Genomic DNA, 20,978 nt, shown 5'->3' with positions numbered 1-20,978 from the left:
TATTTCCTTATAATGCATTGATTGTCTTTGCTGAAACTGAGATTAAGGATATTTTCTGGGGGAAAAAATCACACCAGATATCTTTCCAGGTACTTTACAGATACTGTGGTTCCATTAAATGATTGTATTTTGGCCTATACAGCTGGAGATAAAAGTTTACACTCATGATACAGCTGGAGAGGTCATTAAAAGATCTAGAGAAATCCATCTGTGACTCTCACTCTATAAAGCTTTTATGTAACAGTTTTATCTAACCAAGATGGAATTGAATAACACATTGCAAGCTGAAAATCTTATAATGCTTTCCAAAGCCTGGATTTATGAACAGGGAGATAAAATGGATTGCCTTATGGTCTGGCTGATAAGAAAGAGAAGAGCTCTAGATTTGTTGGTGATATATTATAGCTAGATGTGGTTAAGGGTTTTCCCCCCAAATGAAGTTTGTAAAGCATGATAGTATGATACCTGGGATGAATTTGACCTATTACTTTCACTGGAGTTATGTCAAGGATGAATTTGGCCCTTTTTGCTACCAAAAGGTTCTGGAAGAATTTAAGGAATGAGTATGTTTTAACAAAATTATTGGAGACCAAAGGGTGATTAAGAAATAAGCATTGTGGAGAACTGTCATTTCTGCTTCTGAGAGTCTTCACACAGGGAAAACCCAAATACTGATTTGTCATTTGACTAAAGAACTGTTCTTTGTCTATTTGCAATATACAGGAAATAAGTAGAGACTCATTTCTTAGGTAATTTAGTAGTCTCTTAGAACAGCTTTGATGATGCTGTTTGCGGTTACACATAGGCTTCAAAGCCATGGCTACTATAATCCAGTTGAAGTCAAGGGAGTTACACCAGAGATAACTTTTACCTCTGATATCTTCCAAGAATGTTGGGTAGTAATAAATGTATCAATCATTTATATTATAATGGTATGAATAAGTGTATTCCTGTCTATATATGTATGAGTTCAATAAATGTTCTTGATATTAGCCTAATATAGCTACAGCGGTCTAGCTAGGAACTTGGATATTTGGGCCCTTTATTCTCCTTATATGGAAAAGCCATTGCCTACGTTGTATATGAGAGGATATTCTGCTGCCAGCTGCATCCCCCATATAGAATTAGGACTATTCTAACAACATAAGCATCTTGAGCAAGTGTTTCTGCAGAATAGGGTCCTTAGCTGCTGTTATTTAGGGTCTGATTGTAATACCCTTATTTATATGGAGTAGCACTTCACTCCACAAGTAGTCCAGTAAGGCTAGTTATGAGGTAAGGTGTTAGTCAACACAAGTAAGGGTATCACAGTCTGGTCCTTAGCAAACTGTTATTTAGCCAGTGTTCTAGCAGGCATAAACATAATTCCGGTGAACAGAACTAAGAATATAGCAGCAGAACAAATTTAGAAGACAATAAAGGATTTAATTAGATAATGGATGGGATTTTCAAAGGAGCCTAAGGGAGTTAGGTACCAACCCTCGGTTCCTCTGAAAATTTGAGCCCTTGACTACTTTCTTGGGGTATAAAAGGAACTGAAGCAGAGTTGGATGTTAGCGTCTATGAAACAACACTGATGTATTTAGCCACATGAATCCCCCCCATAAGTCTGCCTGTACATACATTTCCTTGTTCAGGCTGTCATAGAGATTGTGCCTACTCCCAATGAAGCAACTGGAATTTTTGCCATTAATTTCAATGCAAACAAGATTGAACCTCTAATGTCCTTTTAATTTCCTTTTGCCAATTCATATAATACTTACAAAATATAACATCCCCTAAAACCAGTAATTTACAACAGAGTCAAAATATACCTCCCATAATATTATGTACAGATAAAACTACAGTATTATAGTATCACACCTGAATTTGCCTGAATTTACCAAAAAAAGTAACTAACTTTAGAAGATATACTTCTCATCATTTAAAGTTCAAGCTATGCAAGATACTCAGCGAGAGACACTTGCCTATAAAATGAGACCCTACGTTTTCATGGTAGTTCATAGGGAGTTAGTGTAACTGGGTAACTTTCACTGATAGTTGTACCACTACATCTCTGTGCATTGCTTTGAAAATGTAACCTATTATAAAATTCAACATCACATCCTTTGTGCCATCATGTTACTATATCAAAATAGAAGATTTTGTTATTTTATCACCATCTTGGGGTAGATACCTTCCAGCATCTGGTGACTGGAGAGGATAGTTCTATTATTACCACCAGTCTCAATAATGTTCAAAAAACATCACGTCCTAGAAGGAAACATACATTAGAAAGATATCATTAGATGTGTTTAGAGATACACTGTAGGTCCTTTCCCTGGACAATTATATTATTTTAGCCATTGCCACATGTTGCTACTCCCAGTTTGATTGGCCATTGTTGGTATGTGTATTTGTAGTGATTGTGGTTATTACATAATGTTTGCATTGCTATCAGACACCATAAGTAAGTGGCAGTGGCATTCTGAACCCCCATGCAGGGCACAATTTTGCACGAGTTTGTGATTGCAACACAGGCTCGTGGAGATACTAAAGTGTTTGATCCTACATTCAGATACTTTACACCATGGAGGGCAATATACGTCCCAAGATTGGAAAGGTAGGACCAACACAGCATTTGAAACCTTTATTAAATGACTCTGAGTTCAGATTGTAAGATTTTTGGGGCAGGGACTCCCTTTTGTGATGTGTTTGTATAGTTCCTAGGACATTGGTACCCCGATGTACGACTGGCATTACCACTATATAAATGAATAATAATGGGATATAATTATTAGGGTGAATATTCTGATGTAATAGAGTCATTTGCATTGCACTGACAACATAAACCAGCCCTGACACCAGCTTAACCAGGGACAATCTCCCCACTGTCAGAGCCAACACAGAGCTTCATATACCTCTCAATTTTGCTACTACCAGCACAACAGGGAAAGAGAGGAAAGGCTGGCACTCCCTGTGCTATACTGAAACTCATTGGGGTTTTGGTCCCTGTCACTCTTGCAGCCAGCATAAAGTGATGTAGTGGACCGGGCCAGGCAGGGCAAAGGTAAGCTTAAAGCCACTTTTGCATACACAACCCATGGCCCTCTACACAGCTTAGACATACTTCAGCATCGAGCTCTGGTGTTGTTGTGTGTGCGTGTGTGTGTGTGTTTTTTTAACAGTTTAAACCCAAACAGAAATAGAAAAGTTAGGAATCATTAAAGGGTTATTTAAAAGGGACCAACACTGCTAAGGTAAAGAAACTGAAGTGTAAAGGCTGTAAAACAAGTCAATTATATTGGGATGACAGCTGGCAGAGCTCAATAAAGATGTAATTCAGGTTGAAATTGAAAAGAATAAACTGGAGTTTGACTTTCATTTAACATAAAACAAATATTTATGAATATGATGATAAAATTGTAAAATTATTTGCTTTGGCGGTGCATTCAACAGGTGCTTCTCCACTTTATTTTATGGGAGCAGTATCATCCACTTAGTTAAATAAAAAGGAAATAAATACCCTGTTAATTCAGAGAACAAGTGGAGGGAAAACATTACTGCATTCAGTAAACATTCTTTTCAATATTATCGATAATAGAAATCACAATCAAGAGAAATACATTCTTCTTTTAACTGCAGCATTTAACAAAAATGGATGAGCTACAGAAGAATATTATGACTAGTCCTACTAGTGAACATGTAATACCAGGCATGATTACAGAATGATCACGCTGCAAACCACCTCTTGTGGCTTGCCAAATAGCTAGTTAATTTTTAAAAATATATTTAAAAGAAAATTTGCCACACCGATACTGGCACTAAATCAGAGATACATTCATTTTATTTCCAGTTTATTTTCCTCTTTCCCTCCTTCTCCTGAGATAAGCAAAATCATCATTTTTTCTAAAAGCAGGAGAAATCCAGCAGACCTAAATCCTGTTGCCCACTTCTGTTACTACTGAATAATGAATAAGAACAATTGTAAATAATATGAGCCAGGAACCTGGCTCTTGCCTCTATATTCTCTGTGGATGGAGAGTTACATTTGGAGGACAGCTAGTAATGCCTTGATGTAGAAAAAATTCCCAAGTGATGTAAAGCTGGTGTAGCACTCCTGGTTCCCTCACTCCTGGGAAGAAATGAACTGAGATGCAAGGCAGCGCACTCAGGCAATCCTCACACAGCAGAATGATCCCTAGGGGAATACTCTATATGGAGTGATTTAGAACAGTCCTTAGGCTGCTAAAAATTATGAAGGGGAACATTTTGTCCTCCAGCTAACTCCAGAATTGAGATGGCTCAAAGCCACATTTTCCCCCAACCTCTGTGGGTTGGCTCGACCCAAGTATCTGGTCCTATGATTTAAGCATCAGAATATATATTACATTGGATAATATAGCAGGCATGCTTTATTTTGGCAACATCAACAGCAATGCTGAAAGAGTTTATTACACGTTTTTAATGTGACAATGTTTGAAGTGATGCTTGTGCAGCACCTTCACTCAAAGAGGAAAAGACACCGGGGCAAGTTAGGTGTAGCTACCTGTTGGCTGTGTTAATCAGTAATGATTGTACGGAATATTTTTGTAAGTATACACTCTTGCGCTCATGCAGGAGTTAAAACAAATGTACACTCATCAGATGTAAACATCTGCAAAACTACTTCAAACCTCTTTATCCTACTTCAAAATCTTTCTAGAAACTCTTATTTACCATGAAGCCTACAAAGAATGGCTAGATTGTGGATGTGCTGAGATCACAACCTATCATGCTGACAAGCACATTCTCATGGTTTCCTTGTACTCCCACCTCAGTCTGTCTGCATCTTTCGTGCCTTGTCTTATATGTAGATTGTCAGCTCTTTGGGGGCAGGGACTGTCTTTTTGTTTTGTGTTTGTATAGGACCCAGCACACTGCATCCTGGTCCATGTCTGGGACTCCAAGAGGCAAAGATAATACAAATAGTAAAAAATAATAATATGGGCACTATGCAGAGGAGTCCTTTGGCTCATCTGCCTTTATTATTTCAGCAAAGTCATTGGCACATTTAAAAAGGTTGGATAACTAAACAAAAGGAATGTGGTTTGAGAAAAGTGAACAAGTAATTAGAATAGGCTTGTCACTAGTATCACATAGAAGGAGGCACTCACACAAAAATGCCACCCTTAGCATGTAATAAATATTTGGCACTGAGAAGCAAGTGTGTGCTACTCTGCCTACCAGTGTTCGGGAAGAGGAGTAATGATATTACCAGAGCAAAAAGAGAGAGAAATCATTCATTGTTCCTAAATATATGGAGTCAAGTATCAGGGGGTAGCCGTGTTAGTCTGTATCTACAAAAACAACAAGCAGTCTGGTGGCACCTTAAAGACTAACAGATTTATTTGAGCATAAGCTTTCGTGGGTAAAAACCTCACTTCTTCAGATGCATAGAGTGAAAGTTACAGATGCAGGCATTATATACTGACACATGGAGAGCAGGGAGTTACTTCGCAAGTGGAGAACCAGTGTTGACAGGGCCAATTCAATCAGGGTGGATGTAGTCCACTCCCAATAATAGATGAGGAGTTGTCAATTCCAGGAGAGGAAAAGCTGCTTCTGTAATGAGCCAGCCACTCCCAGTCCCTATTCAAGCCCAGATTAATGGTGTTAAATTTGCAAATGAATTTTAGTTCTGCTATTTCTCTTTGAAATATATATATATATATATATGGAGATATACCTATCTCATAGAACTGGAAGGGACCTTGAAAGGTCATCGAGTCCAGTCCCCTGCCTTCACTAGCAGGACCAAGTACTGTCCCTGACAGATTCCCCCCCACACACACACTTTTTTCTTTTCTCTCTAAATATGTTTACCTATCTGCCTTGGTCCTAGGATCAACTGTAGTTATTGTGCAAATGAAAGTGGAGGATTCACTCTAAAGGTACAAGCTGCCAGACACGTATGTTTCCATTATATTACAAAGAATCAAAAGTTCATCAAAATAAGATGAGTTTAAAGGCCACTATATGATCCAACTTTTAAAATAGTTAAAAAGTGGTCTATCAATAACTGTAACAAATTTTAACCCAGAGCACCAAAATCTCCCTCATGTTCTAGGTAAGTGGGAAAATGATATTTTTAAACAGGGGTTATATCTGCTTTAATCTTGCTTGGGTAAACTTAATTTTGAAAGACTTCCAGCTGTATACAATGTCTTTAGGAATCACGTTTGCCAGTATCACAATGACACTAGACAGTCAGCACACAGTTAAATTACAGTGAGGCACTCTACTCCTGTTGGGCAACTTTGCATCTGAATTGTGAGATGCAGATGAAGATAGTGGAAGAAATAGACTTTTCATTTATACCTCCGCTCTCATATAATGTTCTTTTCTTCATATATATATATATATATATATATATATAAAATCATAGATTATAAACATCAAAATATGAATGCGGATATCTATTTTATCATAATTAAACAAAATATAGGATTACAGTGTTTAATATACAATATATAGATATTACAGAGAACTGATTTTTTAATTATATATATATATATATAAAATAAAAAATAAAACATTGCCAATGTTGAATATTAAAAAATCTGCCCTTGTTGTAGGATCAACTGTAGTTTTGTGCAAGTGACAGAGGATTACTCCCAATGTTTCTGTACTATAAAAGATCTTCTATGAAGTGCTCACAAGAATAAAGAAATCATTTTTGCAGTTTAAATTCCAGTCAGGGAAGATTCAAACATTTCACATTATTTATACAGGATTTAATCTATATTTATATCAGAGGTATAGAATTGTATTTGCAATATCAAAACAATAAAATAGGGCAATAGAAAAACCCTAAGTTACAAAAGAAACTAGCAATAAGCAAAAGATCCAGAGATGTTCTATATATACTGGATTTTTGTAATGTATTTTAGAAAAAGAGCACAAAGCAGCGTGAAACTTTTCTCTGTAAGCATGTTTTAAATCCAACAGAAGATTCTACTGCCACACTCCTGCTCGCTGGTTCTTGTCCCCAGTTTGTTCAAAAAACATGAAATCCTAAGCAGCAAAGAAAATGAACAAAGAATTAGATAGTTCTAAGAGGCCATTTATACAGATCAGAGTCATCTTAATGCTTTTAGAGATTATTCTGAGAACTAAAACTTCAAGGTTTTTTTTAATTCTATTCTGCAGAAAATACAAAATAATGCTTTCTTCCCCTTGGGTCACTTGATGCAACCTTCAAAGTTTACTTTCTTAAGAACACATGCTGTGTCTGTGATAAAAGTACTGATAAGGATTTCTGAACCAACATAGTTGTTGTGTGCTAAATAAAAGTAGCCAAACATAAAAAAGTTTCTTTTTAGTTGGGGGGCGGGTGGAAGGAGAATGCCCTGCCTCTTAATTTCTTTCTTGACGAGACAACTTTTACACAAGGATAATTCCATCTTTCTTTCCTAATTTACAGATGCTTTAATTATATTCGGTGTGTGGTGGTGAATTTCTCCTTGTAACAAGGTGTGTGGAGGGCCAGGTGGCCTAGTCCTTGGCGTGCCTGACGTCTGGCCCCTTATTTCCCTGGTTAAGGTACCTGTGTCTTTTGGGCAGTGGGGATAGGAGGACCTGGGCACCCCCACTCCACCGGGTCCCAGCCCAGGGCCCTGTGTGAGTGGACCACTGAATAGGGGGTTCTCTGAGGAGGGATTCTAAATCCACTACTCTGGGCTACTTACTACCAGAGTCCATTTAGTTTGGCCCCTACAGTCCAATATGCTGGGGTGGCTTGCCTCCCGGGGCACCCTCTTGTGGATCTTGGGTGGTGCCCTACCAGAGTTCCAGGCTCTTTCGAGAGGGGCAGCCATCAATTTGGTACTGCCAAACTCCACAATGTCTCTGGGCTGCAGTTACACAGTTACTTCAGATGCCGGAGGCTCCTAGGTCTCCTCCACTGTCTCCCTTGGCTAGGAGACAGAACATGCTCCCTGTTGGCTGCCTTGGCCAGCAGGCTAGTGCTCCTGTCAAGTAGGGCAGAAGCTAGCTCCTGCCTCTTCGCCAGTCAGCCCTGAACTAGACTAAACTCTCTCCTTTTTTACCCCCTCCAGGCCTGGCATTGGCTACAGGTATAATAGGGCAGGGCTAGCAGGGCTCAAAGGTTCTCCTTAACTCCTGCTGTGCTGGCAGGCCGTATCTCTGCATGGTCACACATTCCCACACCCCTATAACCTCATTTGGAATCTGACCTCCCCAATCTGGTCTCCTCCACCTTGTGGAGGTGTGCTCTGCCAGCCTGGTGTTGTATGCGGAAAGAAAAGGGCTGGAGGGAGAGGTACCATCACATAATTCAGGGGTATTATCCTTCATGGCCTGTAGTCATTGGAGAGGGGAATGGTCAGTGACTAGCATGATGTGAGCACCCCGAAGGTAGTGGCAGAGTGAGTCGCTAGCCCATTTTACTGCCAATGCTTCCTTTCCAATCATGGAGTAAGCCATCTCCCTTATGAACTGCTTCCAGCTGATATATAAGATGGGATGCTCATCAACTTCCACTACTTGGGATAAAACGGTCGCTATGTCCACATCCGAAGCATTGGTCTGTAGCAGGAACTCCTTGGTGAAGTCGAGGCTGTACAAGATGGGTTCTCAGCAGAGCTGGGCTTTCAGGGTTTGAAAGCCTCCTCACAACCTTTGGTCCTTCTTTGGACTACCATTCTTGAGAAGATCGGTAAGAGGGGCCGCAATGGTTGAGAACTCAGGAATAAAACAGTGGTATCAGCTAGTCCTAAAAAACTGCACACCTGTTTCCTCAAGGAAGGCATAGGGCATGGTCTGGAGGGCCTGGATCTTATTGACCAAGGGTTGCACTTTGCCTTTTCCTAAAGTGTACGAAAGGTAGGTTCTCATCCTTACCCAGGTGACATTTCCTTCTCTATTGCAAATCCAAGAACAATCTAAAGCAAAAGGGAAGGAGGATGGGTAGTGAAATACAGATAGGGATCTCACATCGTGAAGAACCTCTCTTTGTCTTCGAGTGTTGGTCCCTATGTGTACTCCACTGTGGGTGACAGACAAGCAGTACTCAAGTAGGAGGAGGCAGAGCTGTCTGAATCCCCACCATCCCAAAGGATGCATCAGTGGAGGAGTCCTGTACTAAAGCATATCACCTCACAAATGTGTGGATGGAACTCCAAGTAGCTGCTCTGCAAATGTGAAGCAGAGGTACATCCAGAAGCAACAGCACCAGTATTGCTTGTGCTCTTGTAGAATAAGCCCTCACCCCATGAGAAGGACAAATATTAGGCAGCTTATAGCAGGGTAAGAAATAGACCAAGATCCATTTAAATATCCTCTGAGAAGACATAACTTGACCTGAAACTCTTTCTGCTACAGCAATAAACAATCTGGGAGATATTCTGATTGGTTTTGTCTCTTGTAGGTAAAAGGACAAAGGCTTGTCTACACTGAGCGTTTACATCAGCATAACTACTTCTCTCAGGGGTTTGAAAAATTCACACCCTTAAGAGACACAGCTATACCAACCTAACCCCCGGCGTAGACAGTGCTAGGTCGACAGAAGAATTCTTCTGTTGATCTAGCTACTGCTTCTCGGGGAGGTGGATCATCTACAGCAATGGGTGAACCCCTCCCGTCGCTATAGCGAGTGTCTACACTGAAGTGCTGCAGAGGCAGAGCTGCATCACTGTAGCATTTTAAGCCTAGACATACCCTAAGGCTCAGCACATGTCGAGGGAATGAAGTCTCCTCTCTTCTTCAGATGCATGTGGGTTTTTGCGGGGGGAAAACAACCACAGGTAAGTGAACTGACTAGTTCAGGTGAAACTCTGAAACTACTCTGGGGGTGAACTTGGGATGTAAAAGCAATGGGACTTTGTCTTTAGGGAATATAGTGTAAGGCAGATCTGCCATCAGTGCTCTGAGCTCAGCCACCCTCCTGGCTGAGGTGATGGCTACCACAAATGCAATCTTCTATCCATTAGACATGGATCACATATCTAGTGGTTCAAAGGGTAGCGAGCACTGAAAGAACAAGATTTAAAGTCCACTGAGGAGTAAGTTTCCTTACTGGCAGAAAGATTCTGAGTAGACCCTTCCAAAAACTGGTAGTCAATACGTGAGCAAAAATTGAGTAACCATGTGAAGGTGGGTGGTACACACTGATTGCTGCCAGGTGGTTTGTAAAGAGTTGTTGGAAAGACCCACTCTTGAGGGGGAGAGGGGAGTCCAAAATAAGGGGAATACCTGCAATCTCTGGGGTTATAAGTTTTTGTTGCTCCCACAAGAGAAATGCTTCCATTTTCAGTGTAGTATTTTCTAGTGCAATCTTTTTTTACTGGTAATAAGAATGCTTTGCATAACTTCAGAACACAAATGTTGTAGAGTTTACACCCATCTAAAAACCAAGCCCTGAGATGCAGTGCTTGGGAGATGGGATGCTTGATGCTGCCTTTCCTCTGGGTCAGGAAATTGGAAGAAGACTGAATGTTGATCAGCGATAGAAACAACATGAATCAGAGACTTGGGAACCAAAACTGTCCAGGTCACTGGAGGCTGATGATGATGACTTGTGCCTTGTCTTGACAAAATATCCCCTAAGACCTGAGGTAGGAGTGGTAAGGGAGGGAAGGCATAGATGGTCTGACCATGGAAGGAGGAGAATGTCTCTCTGAGAGTAGAAGTCTATGGCTCCTCTGGAGTAGTATATTGCAATTTGTTCATTTGAGAGGCGAACAGGTCCCTTGCAGGGGTTCCCCACAGAGCAAAAATACTGCACACAGGGCAATGGATCTCACTTGTCCTTGCTTGTTGATGTAAAAATCAGTTGTCATATTGTCGGACATGATGAGGATATGGTTATCTTGAATCAATGGAAAAAAGGCTTTGCAAGCTTTCTGGACTCACACTTCCAGATTGCTGATGTGAATCCTAGTCTCTTGTGAAGTCCAAGTGCCCTGCGCTGCAAGCCCTCCAGCCTAAAAGAGATGCATCCATAATGATATCCCGTCTAGTGAAGGGGAAAGGAATGGCATATCCATGCATTCTTCCTGGGGATTCCTCCATCATAGTAGAGAGGATGTTACAGTAACTCCTCGCTTAACATTGTAGTTATGTTTCTGAAAAATGTGACTTTAAGCAAAACAATGGTAACCGAATCCAATTTCCCCATAAGAATTAATGTAAATGGGGGGGGGGAGGGGAGGTTCCAGGGAAATTATTTCACCAGACAAAAGACTATATTATATACTCAGTATAAGTTTTAAACAAACAATTTAATACTGTACACAGCAATGATGATTGTGAAGCTTGGTTGAGGTGGTGAAGTCAGAGGGTGGAAGAGAGTGGGATATTTCCCAGGGAATGCCTTACTGCTAAATGATCAACTAGCACTTGGCTGAGCCCTCAAGGGTTAACACATTGTTGTTAATGTAGCCTCACACTCTACAAGGCAGCACAAATGGAGGGAAGGGAGACGGCATGGCAGACAGAGACAGAGAGACACACCATGTGTGAGAGAGAGAGAGATGCACATTGCCCTTTTAAGTACGCTGACACCACTCTAAGTACATTGCCTTTTTAAATAGATCAGCAAGTTGAGACAGAAGCTGCTGCCAGCAAGCTCCCTCCATCCTGAGCCCTGTTGTGTCCCCCCACCCACCCGCTCTATAGAGATGGGGTAAGCAGGGGGGAGGGAGACACCCTAACATTAGCTCCCCCACACAGCAAGCAAGAGGCTTCCGGGAGCAGCTCCAAGGCAGAGGGCAGGAGCAGCACATGGCAGTGGGGGGAGGGACAGCTGAACTGCCAGACATTGATAGCCTACTGGGTAGCTGCCGCACAGGGAACTTAGGGGAGTGGGGAGCTGATAGGGGGGCTGCCGGTCCACACTGGTTCCAAGCCCCTACCAGCTAGCTGCAACGGGCTGCTCTTTCTGCAAGCAGTGGACAAAGCAAGCAGCTGCCAAACAATGTTATATGGGAACATTGCGCAACTTTAAACGAGCAAATTGGCTGCTGGTGTTAGGGTTACCATTCGTCCGGATTCCCCCGGACATGTCTGGATTTTTGAACTAAAAATAGCGTCCGGGGGGAATTTGTTAATGTCCGGACTTCCCCCCCCTCCCCATGCAGAGCACGCGCGGCTAACAGGGCAGCCGGATGGTGCCACTTACATGGGGCTCCGACAGCGAGAGAGAGTCCCTCCTCCACTTCCCCCTCCTCCCCCTGCAACATAGCTCACTCCCTCCCTCCCTCCCTGCATTCGCCTCCGGCAGTCTGGAGCTCCTCCCCCGCTGCTGCCCAGCGTGCTGGAGAACGGCTCAGACAGTTCCTGAGCAAGCTCCCAGGGAGACCTTAGGCGAACCGAAGGCCAACGACAAGGGAGCCAGGGGGCAGGAGAAGGGGCAGGGAGATTTTGGAGGGGGCAGTCAAGAGACGGGGGAGTGGGTCGGGAGTTCGGGGGGGGGCTTTCTGGGAGGTGTGTGGATAAGGTTTTGGGCAGTCAGGGTACAGGTAGAGGGTAGGGTCCTGGGGGGCAGTTTGGGGGGGGGAGTCTTAGGAGGGGGCAGTTAGGGGATAAGGAACAGGGAGGCTTAGGTAGGGGGTGGGGTTGTGGAGGGCAGTTAGGAGCAGGGGTCCCAGGAGGGGGCAGTCAGGGGACAAGGAGCGGGGGGGGGGGTTGGGAGTTCTGGGGGGGGCTGTCAGGGGGCAGGGGTGGGGAGAGGGATCGGAGCAGTCCATGGGACAGGGAGCAGAGGGGTTTAGATGGGTCGGGAGTTCTGGGGGGGCTGTCAGGGGGTGGGGAGTGGTTGGATGGGGCATGGGAGTCCTGGGGGTCTGTCTGGGGGTGGGGGTGTGGATAAGGGTTGGAGCAGTCAGGGCACAGGTAGGGGGTAGGGTCCTAGGTGGCCAGTTAGGATGGGGGGGGAGGGTCTCAGGAGGGGGCAGTCAGGGGACAAGAGGCAGGGAGGCCTAGGTAGGGGGTGAAGTCTTGGGGGGGCAGTTAGGGGCAGGGGTCCCAGGAGGGGGCAGTCAGGGGACAAGGAGCGGGGGGGGAGGGTTGGGGGTTCTGAGGGGGGCGGGAAGTGGGTGGGGCAGGGGCGGGGCTAGGGCAGGACAGGGGCGGGGCTCCTCCTGTCCTCTTTTTTGCTTGCTGAAATATGGTAACCCTAGCTGGTGTAAGTTCTAGAGATCATCCCTTTTATTTGTCCTGGGCCTGCTGATTTGTCCAACCCCTGATACATTGAGTTCCAAAGCAGAAGGGAGGGGTAGCTCTAAAGTACTACTCTGGGTATCCACAGGCCTGAGCTTTTTTGTACCTTTATCAGCTTTTTCAATCCTGCCTCTCTCTTTAGCGTGGGGATAGAAGCAGAGGGGTCTTCAGCCAGAGTGGGCAGCTGTGACCAGTGCCTTCATTATGTCCATCATAACCAGGTTCCCTAATCCTTCCTGGCTCCTCTCCTGCCCAGGGAAGTTGCACTGTGACCCCACATATAATGGGCTAAGGAGAAAATTCACTTCCGGTCACAGATGTAGATAAACTTCCCAAAGAGAAACTTGATTAAGGAGACAATTGGAGAGAAAAGAATATGGGTTAAAGCAGGAGACTGACTTTTTTCTTTTTCGTCTTTAAGTTTCCTTGGCCTAGTTTTCTCTCTGGAGCCTGTAGGGGCACCAATCAATATAGCATCTCAGAAGGGGAAGTGAAGCTGAGGGGAAAAATTCACCAAAAGATGGAACAGTCCTAGGACATTGCTTGGAATTCAACTGAATTGTTAAGCAGAAATTTGAAATAAAATGTTGTTGGCATTTTCTCCAGGAAGGAAATCTAGTTAATCTTGCCTGTCACTGAGGAGGAGATAGAGAAAACTGGAGGAACTACAGGGGACAGGACATTACAGCTGCCCCCAAACTGAAGTGCCCACAATGAAGAAAAACAGCTTTTTTATTGGAGGGGGGAAGGTCTGTATCTGTGTTGGAGGGGGATTTAGTAGCTAAACAATAGCTGAGCAACAATCTTAAGAAGCATGTGGATGAGGTATTGGAGTGAGGACTTCCTTAACTTTCCCTCACTTCACAGAAATCTGAAACCCTGTTCTTTGACATGGCCTGGAATTTAAACGTTGATTCCCATTCTTCCACCAACTTTTTTTTTTCCTTGCCCACCCACAATCAGAGAAATCGACTAACTACACACATGCAAAACATAAAAACACAACAAAAAACAAAACCAAAAAACAGCACACACACACACATACAATTTGTTAGTGCTTTACAATTCCTTGTGCATTTTGGGTCCCATTCAGCAAAACACATAAGCATATGATTAATTCCAACCCTATACCAATGATTTGCGTAAGTCCCATAGAAATCAATGGGACTTAAAATACATGCTTACATGCTTTGCCAAATTGTTGTCTCTAAGCAGGGCTGCTTCCAGTATTTTTATCTGCATGACAATTTCACACAAAACAACATAGCCAAGTAAGAAATGAGCATATATTCATTGTTTTGAATTGTCAGACTTACGATGAGGAAGCAAGCACCAACCATAACAGCTTTCATCTTAACATCAAGATCCATTGGAAACTGGATTCCAAAATTATCAGCATCTGTAAATGCCTCTCTTACAAATCCAGACCACTGCTTAGAAATTCTTCCGACTACAGAACTTTCATCCATCGACTTCACCTAGTTTGAAATAAAACAAAGAAAGTCTGCCACCCATAATAAAAAAGATTTTGTGTGATCATTTTAAATGCTCATTCAAAAACTTCAGGATATTCACATTTACATGGGTTGTTATATGTCCTACAGCATGTGGTATTCAATATTGTGATACTCTCCACTCTACATCAGTAAATCATGGGCTCAAGTCCTAGACTAGAACTTGGACTCATATTAATGCTAACTACACAGTGCAGCACAGTAATGGAGAAGGTTGCAGGGCTACACTGTTAGAAGTGTTGTAAATGAAGGTTCCTTCACCCAGTGTCAGTGTCTACATGGAAATTAAAAGATTACATGATAAGTTTCCGAAGTAGGGGACAAGACCTATGTCAACATTATGTCTTTTGAAAACTGGTTTCTGTGTTCAAAGCCATGTAAAATGGCTATTCCCAAGAACATAATGGCTAGTAAGTTTGCTTAGAATGATCTTGCAAACCTTTGCTTATGATTACTATACATTGTTTTAAAATAAACTAGTATCTGGAATATGAAAATAGGATTCATTAACTCTTCATTAGTTTAAGAATTAATTACAGAATTAAATAATTTATAATAAAATTACATGATCCACTTATGCTGATCCATTTTGATCATTTACATCAATTACTGGACAATTAAGTCAGTGGATCTAGAAAGTTGTAATTTAATTAATAATACTTAAATATACAGTACTAAGGGAAAATTATGTACTGAATTTATTCAAAAGTGTATACTGAATCTATTTTTACTACCTAAAGTAAGATAATGTAATGATATTTTCCACTGTTATTTCAATAAACATTAAAGAGATTTCAACACCACAACAGTGAAACAACTTCAGTATATTCAAGGTACACTCTAATTGGCACAAAAAGCTTCACTTCAACAGGAAGAAAGGGGGAAAAAAGGACAAAATATTACCTAAACATTCAATATCAATGGTTGAAACCTGGGTTATTTACCAAGATAATTGTTTTCAAAGATTTTCATATGCAAACAGTTGGACTATCTAAACACCAAATGTTATTACTGAATGCATTACAACTTACTTTTGTGGGAAATGGTCCATTAGTAACAATAAGACCAGTTACAGATATTAAACTATTAGGAAAACCACTAATTAAAAATAGAAGAATACAAACACTTTAAACAATGTTACCTACCTCAAAATTAATATCTGCACAACAGCTGCATACAACGCATGGGCCAATGATTTTAAATACATCTATTTTTGCTTCATTTTGAACAGTAAATTTAGGCAGACAGGGGTGCCAGTTTTGTTTTATGTAGCCAACTGGTGTACCTGGAGGGGACTGAACTTCAAGCTTCAAAAGAAAAAAACAACACCATCATAGAAGTGGGATAAAAGTTAAGTATCTGCATAATTATTCCAATGTGTTTTAAATGCTTGTAAAATCATCTTCAGTATAGAGAAATACTGTAATGCAGAGGATGGATTATATATCCTACAGGAACTGTAGCACTTTAAGATGTCGACATAGATTACATTCTTGGTGTGCATGTGCCCCCATGCTCACAAAATCAAATTCTTTTGAACACCAGTGTCCATTGTGGCAGATAGATTACAAGTTGGCAAAATCATAACACTGTTCCTATAAATTTTATGCTCTGTCTCAGAGGGTCCTTGTTGATCATGAGTAAGGCTATGATTTAGCCAGGGGTATTTTTAGTAAAAGTCATGGGCTGCCCGAGTAACAGCTAGTGTGGCTGGCCCCAGGGACTGCCTGAGCAGCGGCCGGTGCGACTGGCTGCAGGACCGCCCCACCGGCTGGCTGCAGAGCTGCTCCAGCAGCGGCCAGTATGGCTGTCTCTGGGGCCACCTGAGCTGCTGGCCCTGGAGCCAGCTGCTTTGGGGGGCCCTTGAGTCGGCAAAACTGGCTGCTGCAAAGTCACAGAGGTCACGGAAGGTCATGGAATCCGTGACTTTCGTGACCTCCGTGACAAACACAGAGCCCTAATCACGAGGCACAGGGAGGTGAAGTGGTTTAAGGTGTTCTGGCTAGAGTATGCTAACATGTTGAAGAGACATGCAAACCACATGGTTCAACCTGAAGGAACTGTGAAGTGGTTGAGACCACCTTGCCTCTTATACTCTAAGCTACAGTAATTGCAAGGGCTCCCACAATAGACACTGCTATTCAAAAGAATCTAATCGCATGTTCATGCGCACCAAGAGTGGAATCAGCATGGAAAAAAAACCCACTTGAAGACTACAACTGTTTCTTAAACGAATCAAGTAGATTTGTCTGAACATTCTGTGAGAACTGTCACACATGCTACCATAGTTTAATAAGAAAAAACAATGTTCCCACCCGCCGCAACCTCCCAACCCCAAAAGCTGCTGGACTCATAATACTACAAAAAGCAGTGAGTTAAGTTAAACCAGTGGAAGCTTTAACTTTGTCCTAGTAAGAGATTTAATAATGGTTTAATTATAGGAATTTCAATATTGTTTTAATCTACCTGAACAGTATTAAAACTGAGATTTTGCTTAATATAAAATAATTTTACATTCCATACTCATGTAGAGTTTAACTGCAGATCACTTTATTTGCATATCTATAAACTGTATCTCTGTATCTCCAGGAGATGCATACAAAAATTTGTAGCAGAAATGGAGGGCAGATTGTGATTCTAAACAGAAGACCATCTTACTGTGTAGCCCATTAGAGCTAGCTTAGCCTTTTATTTTACTCAGCAGTAACACAAGGAACCTATGGGCTTGTATCCTATAAGACACTGGCTTAAGCAAGTTAGCATAAGTAAAGTAGGCCTTGTGATTCTGTGTAAAAGAAAGGTGACCATTTATATCACTGTTACCACTAATACACAATTTCCGTAAGTCTTGTACAAAGTATGTCATGTAAGGTATCAATAGAAAAAGTTATGAATTGCTAAGTATGATTAACTTGTTTATATGCATATATCATCTTTGTAGCTGAAGTTCTGAATATTAGGTAAGTACTTGTATCTTACACATGTGTTGTATTCCTGGGTGACACGCCCCAGATCGATTTGCCCTTGTGATTCAGCAAAGCATGTAAGGACTTGTGATAAGGACTTGTGACCCTGGACTCCATGCACTTGGACTGTGGGCTTTGTTTGGGACAGTAAATTTCCATGCACATGACAAAGGATATAAAAGACCTCTGAGACATCTCCATTTTGCCTCTTTCCTACTCTAATTTGCTGGACTGTGGATTTACAACAAAAAGGAGCATCTTGAACTATGGACTGAGGACCTTCCAATCTTTTGGAAGTTACCAGAGAGACTTTACAAGCAAACAGTCTATTCCATCACTACTACAGACCTGATATAAGGACTTTGCAATCATTTGTATGCATATGTTCTATTAACCATTTATAACTCTCTTTTTTATTATTATTTAATCTTTAGTTAGTTTACTAAGGATTTACTGACAGCGTGATATTTGGGTAAGATCTGAGATACATATTGACTTGGGATATACGTCTGAGCCTTTGGGATTAGAAAGAACCTCACATATGGTTAAATTCGTTTTCAATAACCTCTCACTATATTAGATTGGATTGTCTGGATGGGAGCCAAGTGCTGGAATGCCTAAAGGGGACTGTGATTGGCTTCTGGTTAACCAGTAGCGTACTGGCAGAAGCTTTTTTGTTACTGGTTTGGTGAATTTGATTATAGAATAAACCACCAGTTTTGGGGGACTGTCTGTCCTATTTCTTGCAGTCTGCCCTGAGTGTGGCATTCTCAGTGTGGTCTATCCCAGGCACCTGGTCACAGGTCTATGACCCTTAGCATAGATAAAATGGCCCAATGGTTACCCTAGATTTTGGGGAACTGGGAATAGCTTGCTCAAAAGAAGGAGTTGGTACATAATGAAACAGGGTAACCACAGGAACACTGAACTGATACTGGGATTGGGTATTTTAGGATAGAATCATTGGTAGATGTTTAACCACAAACCTGCTTTAGCAATAGGTGACATATATGATAATGAGTTAAAAGGCATTAATATGTTAACCTATAGGACAAGGGCACCCCAATATTAGGAGTGTAAGGAAGTTAGATTTGAACATGGAAGGCTGGGCATCTGAATGAATATTCATGATAGCGCCCAGACCCTATAATAACTAAGCCACCATGTAGCTGAGGTAAGTTTTCCATCACTGATAACAGTGAAGAGCTGAAGGGTCAATCACCGACCTTTGGGGTTCTGGACCATCAGATTCATTTGGCATGTCAGGGACAGGGCTGGTCCTTTGTCTCTCACCACAAGGTTCCCAAGGAAGGATGTGAATATATACAAGTACATGAGCATATGCAGGAAATGACACCAAAGATATCCCTAATACTGTATTACTACTACTTGTGTATGTGGTTTAGAGCGGTCTTGTCTTTACGGATTGTTTTAATAGAAGTGGCTAAGGCTTTGCTTTGCCCTCAATGTGCTTTGCCATACATCCTGGGGTTCCCTACAAGATACTGAACTTGTTAGTTTTAATTCTGTGGAGCCTGATTCTGGGATGAGAACCCTATTATTCCCAGCTCATTAAATCAGTATCAATTGGCAAGCAATACAATTGTTATTAATCATTAAAAAGGATCAGGCAACAACTATACATCATTCAATTAGTAGTGTCAGATTCCTACAATGAGGGTCAGGTCAATGGTTTATGAACCTGGTAATTTTTTGTCCTCCTTTACTTATTATTAATATTCAGAAAGCTAAATTCACTTATAATAATCAAAATTTTGAATTAAGTTGGTTCCTCATTAGGGTCCAATCCTAAAAAAGCATTGAACAACCACTTTTCAGGGAAGTCACTGATGTCTACAGGAATTTAGGTCACTTCCCTAAATGAAGGATACACAGCATTAAGCCCATAGCAAAATGTCAAAAAAATCCATCAAAAAGGAGACAAAAGTCATGAGAGAAATTTTCAAAAACCTTCAAAGAACAAACATAAATAAATAAATCACAGATCCCCACAAAATTACAGATGAAGCTAACCTTGTTCCACCTCACCTCTTGACACAAAAGAAAATCTCTGAAAACTTTTACAGGTGCAGGAAAGAGAAAGGAATATCTCACCTCTTGCAAGCAGCAAGGACAACAGCATGAAGAGCATCTGAGAGGTCTCTGCAATGTTATCACTTCTTGACCCATATTGTCAACGATCCTAATGGTGAAAGGTCGTGATGGTCCACAACAATTTCGAGTACAACAGTCATTTTCCTCCGCTGCAAAATATACTCTTTGCCCCAAGCTGTTTTTGATTTCATATTTATTGTTAGTTTCAAAACCGGTAAGAACTGAAAATTAACAACATTAAAAAGCTATTTAGTTGATACACTAAATACAAGTATTAACAGAAATTGCAGAGGCCTCAGTCAGGGTCAGGAACCCACTGTACTAATCCCTACATAAACACATAGGAAAACATGGCCCTTTCCCTGAAGATCTTACAATCTAATAAGATTACTAACATGGGGGGAGGGGGAAATCATATAAGAGATACATATATATTTTCAATGTATTATTTTATTGTATTATTTTTTCATTATGAATAAGTTGCTAACTATTCCCATTTTCCCTTCAAAACTAATTCATGTGAATGGTGAGTTCTTTTAGATATTATGGCACAGGTGAGACTTACGGTATCTCAGGATGGAGAAGGCCTTATGATCAGTTCAGAAAGGGTGTTCCACGGGTGAGATGCAACAGAGGTGTTTGTGTGAGAAGTGACAAATGAGCAGACAAGACAGACACCACTGTCACAGTGGATGTGGCAGTGGGGAGCAATGCAATAAAAAACAAAAGTAGACAGCTAGGGAGGGATAGAGTTGTGAATGGCCCTGACAATAAGAAAAAGAAGCTTTAAGTTGATGTGAAACAGCTGGAGCCAGCAGAGGGATCCGGAAAGCAGCATGATACTGTCAGAAGTGTAAGCCAGCAAGATTATTTTAGCAGATGTGATTTGAATGGACTGGAGGGGGGAAATGTGTGTGGAAGGGAGGCCAGTGAGTAGGTGGTTACAATAATTGGGATAGGAAATGATGAGGGCCTGAACAAAAAACAACAACAGATGGATCTTAGAAATGTTATAGGATGAAAAAGCAGCAAGACTTGGGTGTAGCCTAGTTGTAGAGGGTAAGAGAGAAGGTGTCAACAACATCATCAATATTAAGGGCATGAGTGACATCAGGATCATGATATTGTTAAACATGGCAAAGAACAAGCAGAATGGAAAGGATTTGGGAGAAAAGATCAGTTA

At 41.5% G+C, this 20,978-nt stretch overlaps 1 protein-coding gene across 5 annotated transcripts in view; it reads right to left on the bottom strand.

Moving 5' to 3' along the window:
* Positions 1 to 1,710: 1,710 nt before the first annotated feature.
* The window catches only part of LOC101949777 (phospholipid scramblase 1), a 39,027-nt gene continuing 19,759 nt past the window's right edge, over positions 1,711 to 20,978 (bottom strand). For 3 of the 5 annotated variants that reach the window (XM_008171486.4, XM_065557926.1, XM_065557925.1), the window contains 4 exons: positions 19,796 to 20,016; positions 15,860 to 16,021; positions 14,517 to 14,678; positions 6,734 to 7,035 (listed from right to left, as the gene is read on the bottom strand). In XM_008171486.4, coding sequence (XP_008169708.2) covers positions 6,976 to 7,035; positions 14,517 to 14,678; positions 15,860 to 16,021; positions 19,796 to 20,016 — 605 coding nt within the window. In that variant the 3' untranslated portion in view covers positions 6,734 to 6,975. Of the gene's footprint in view, positions 2,254 to 6,733; positions 7,036 to 13,306; positions 13,544 to 14,516; positions 14,679 to 15,859; positions 16,022 to 19,795; positions 20,017 to 20,978 lie in introns of those variants that run through there. The other 2 variants (XR_256517.5, XM_065557927.1) reach the window with 2 other exon arrangements.

The sequence above is a fragment of the Chrysemys picta genome, chromosome 9 (genome assembly GCF_011386835.1).
Source record: "Chrysemys picta bellii isolate R12L10 chromosome 9, ASM1138683v2, whole genome shotgun sequence".
NCBI lineage: Eukaryota > Metazoa > Chordata > Testudines > Emydidae > Chrysemys > Chrysemys picta.
Note: the sequence above shows the minus strand (reverse complement) of the source record. Positions and strands in the feature narration are given on the sequence as shown.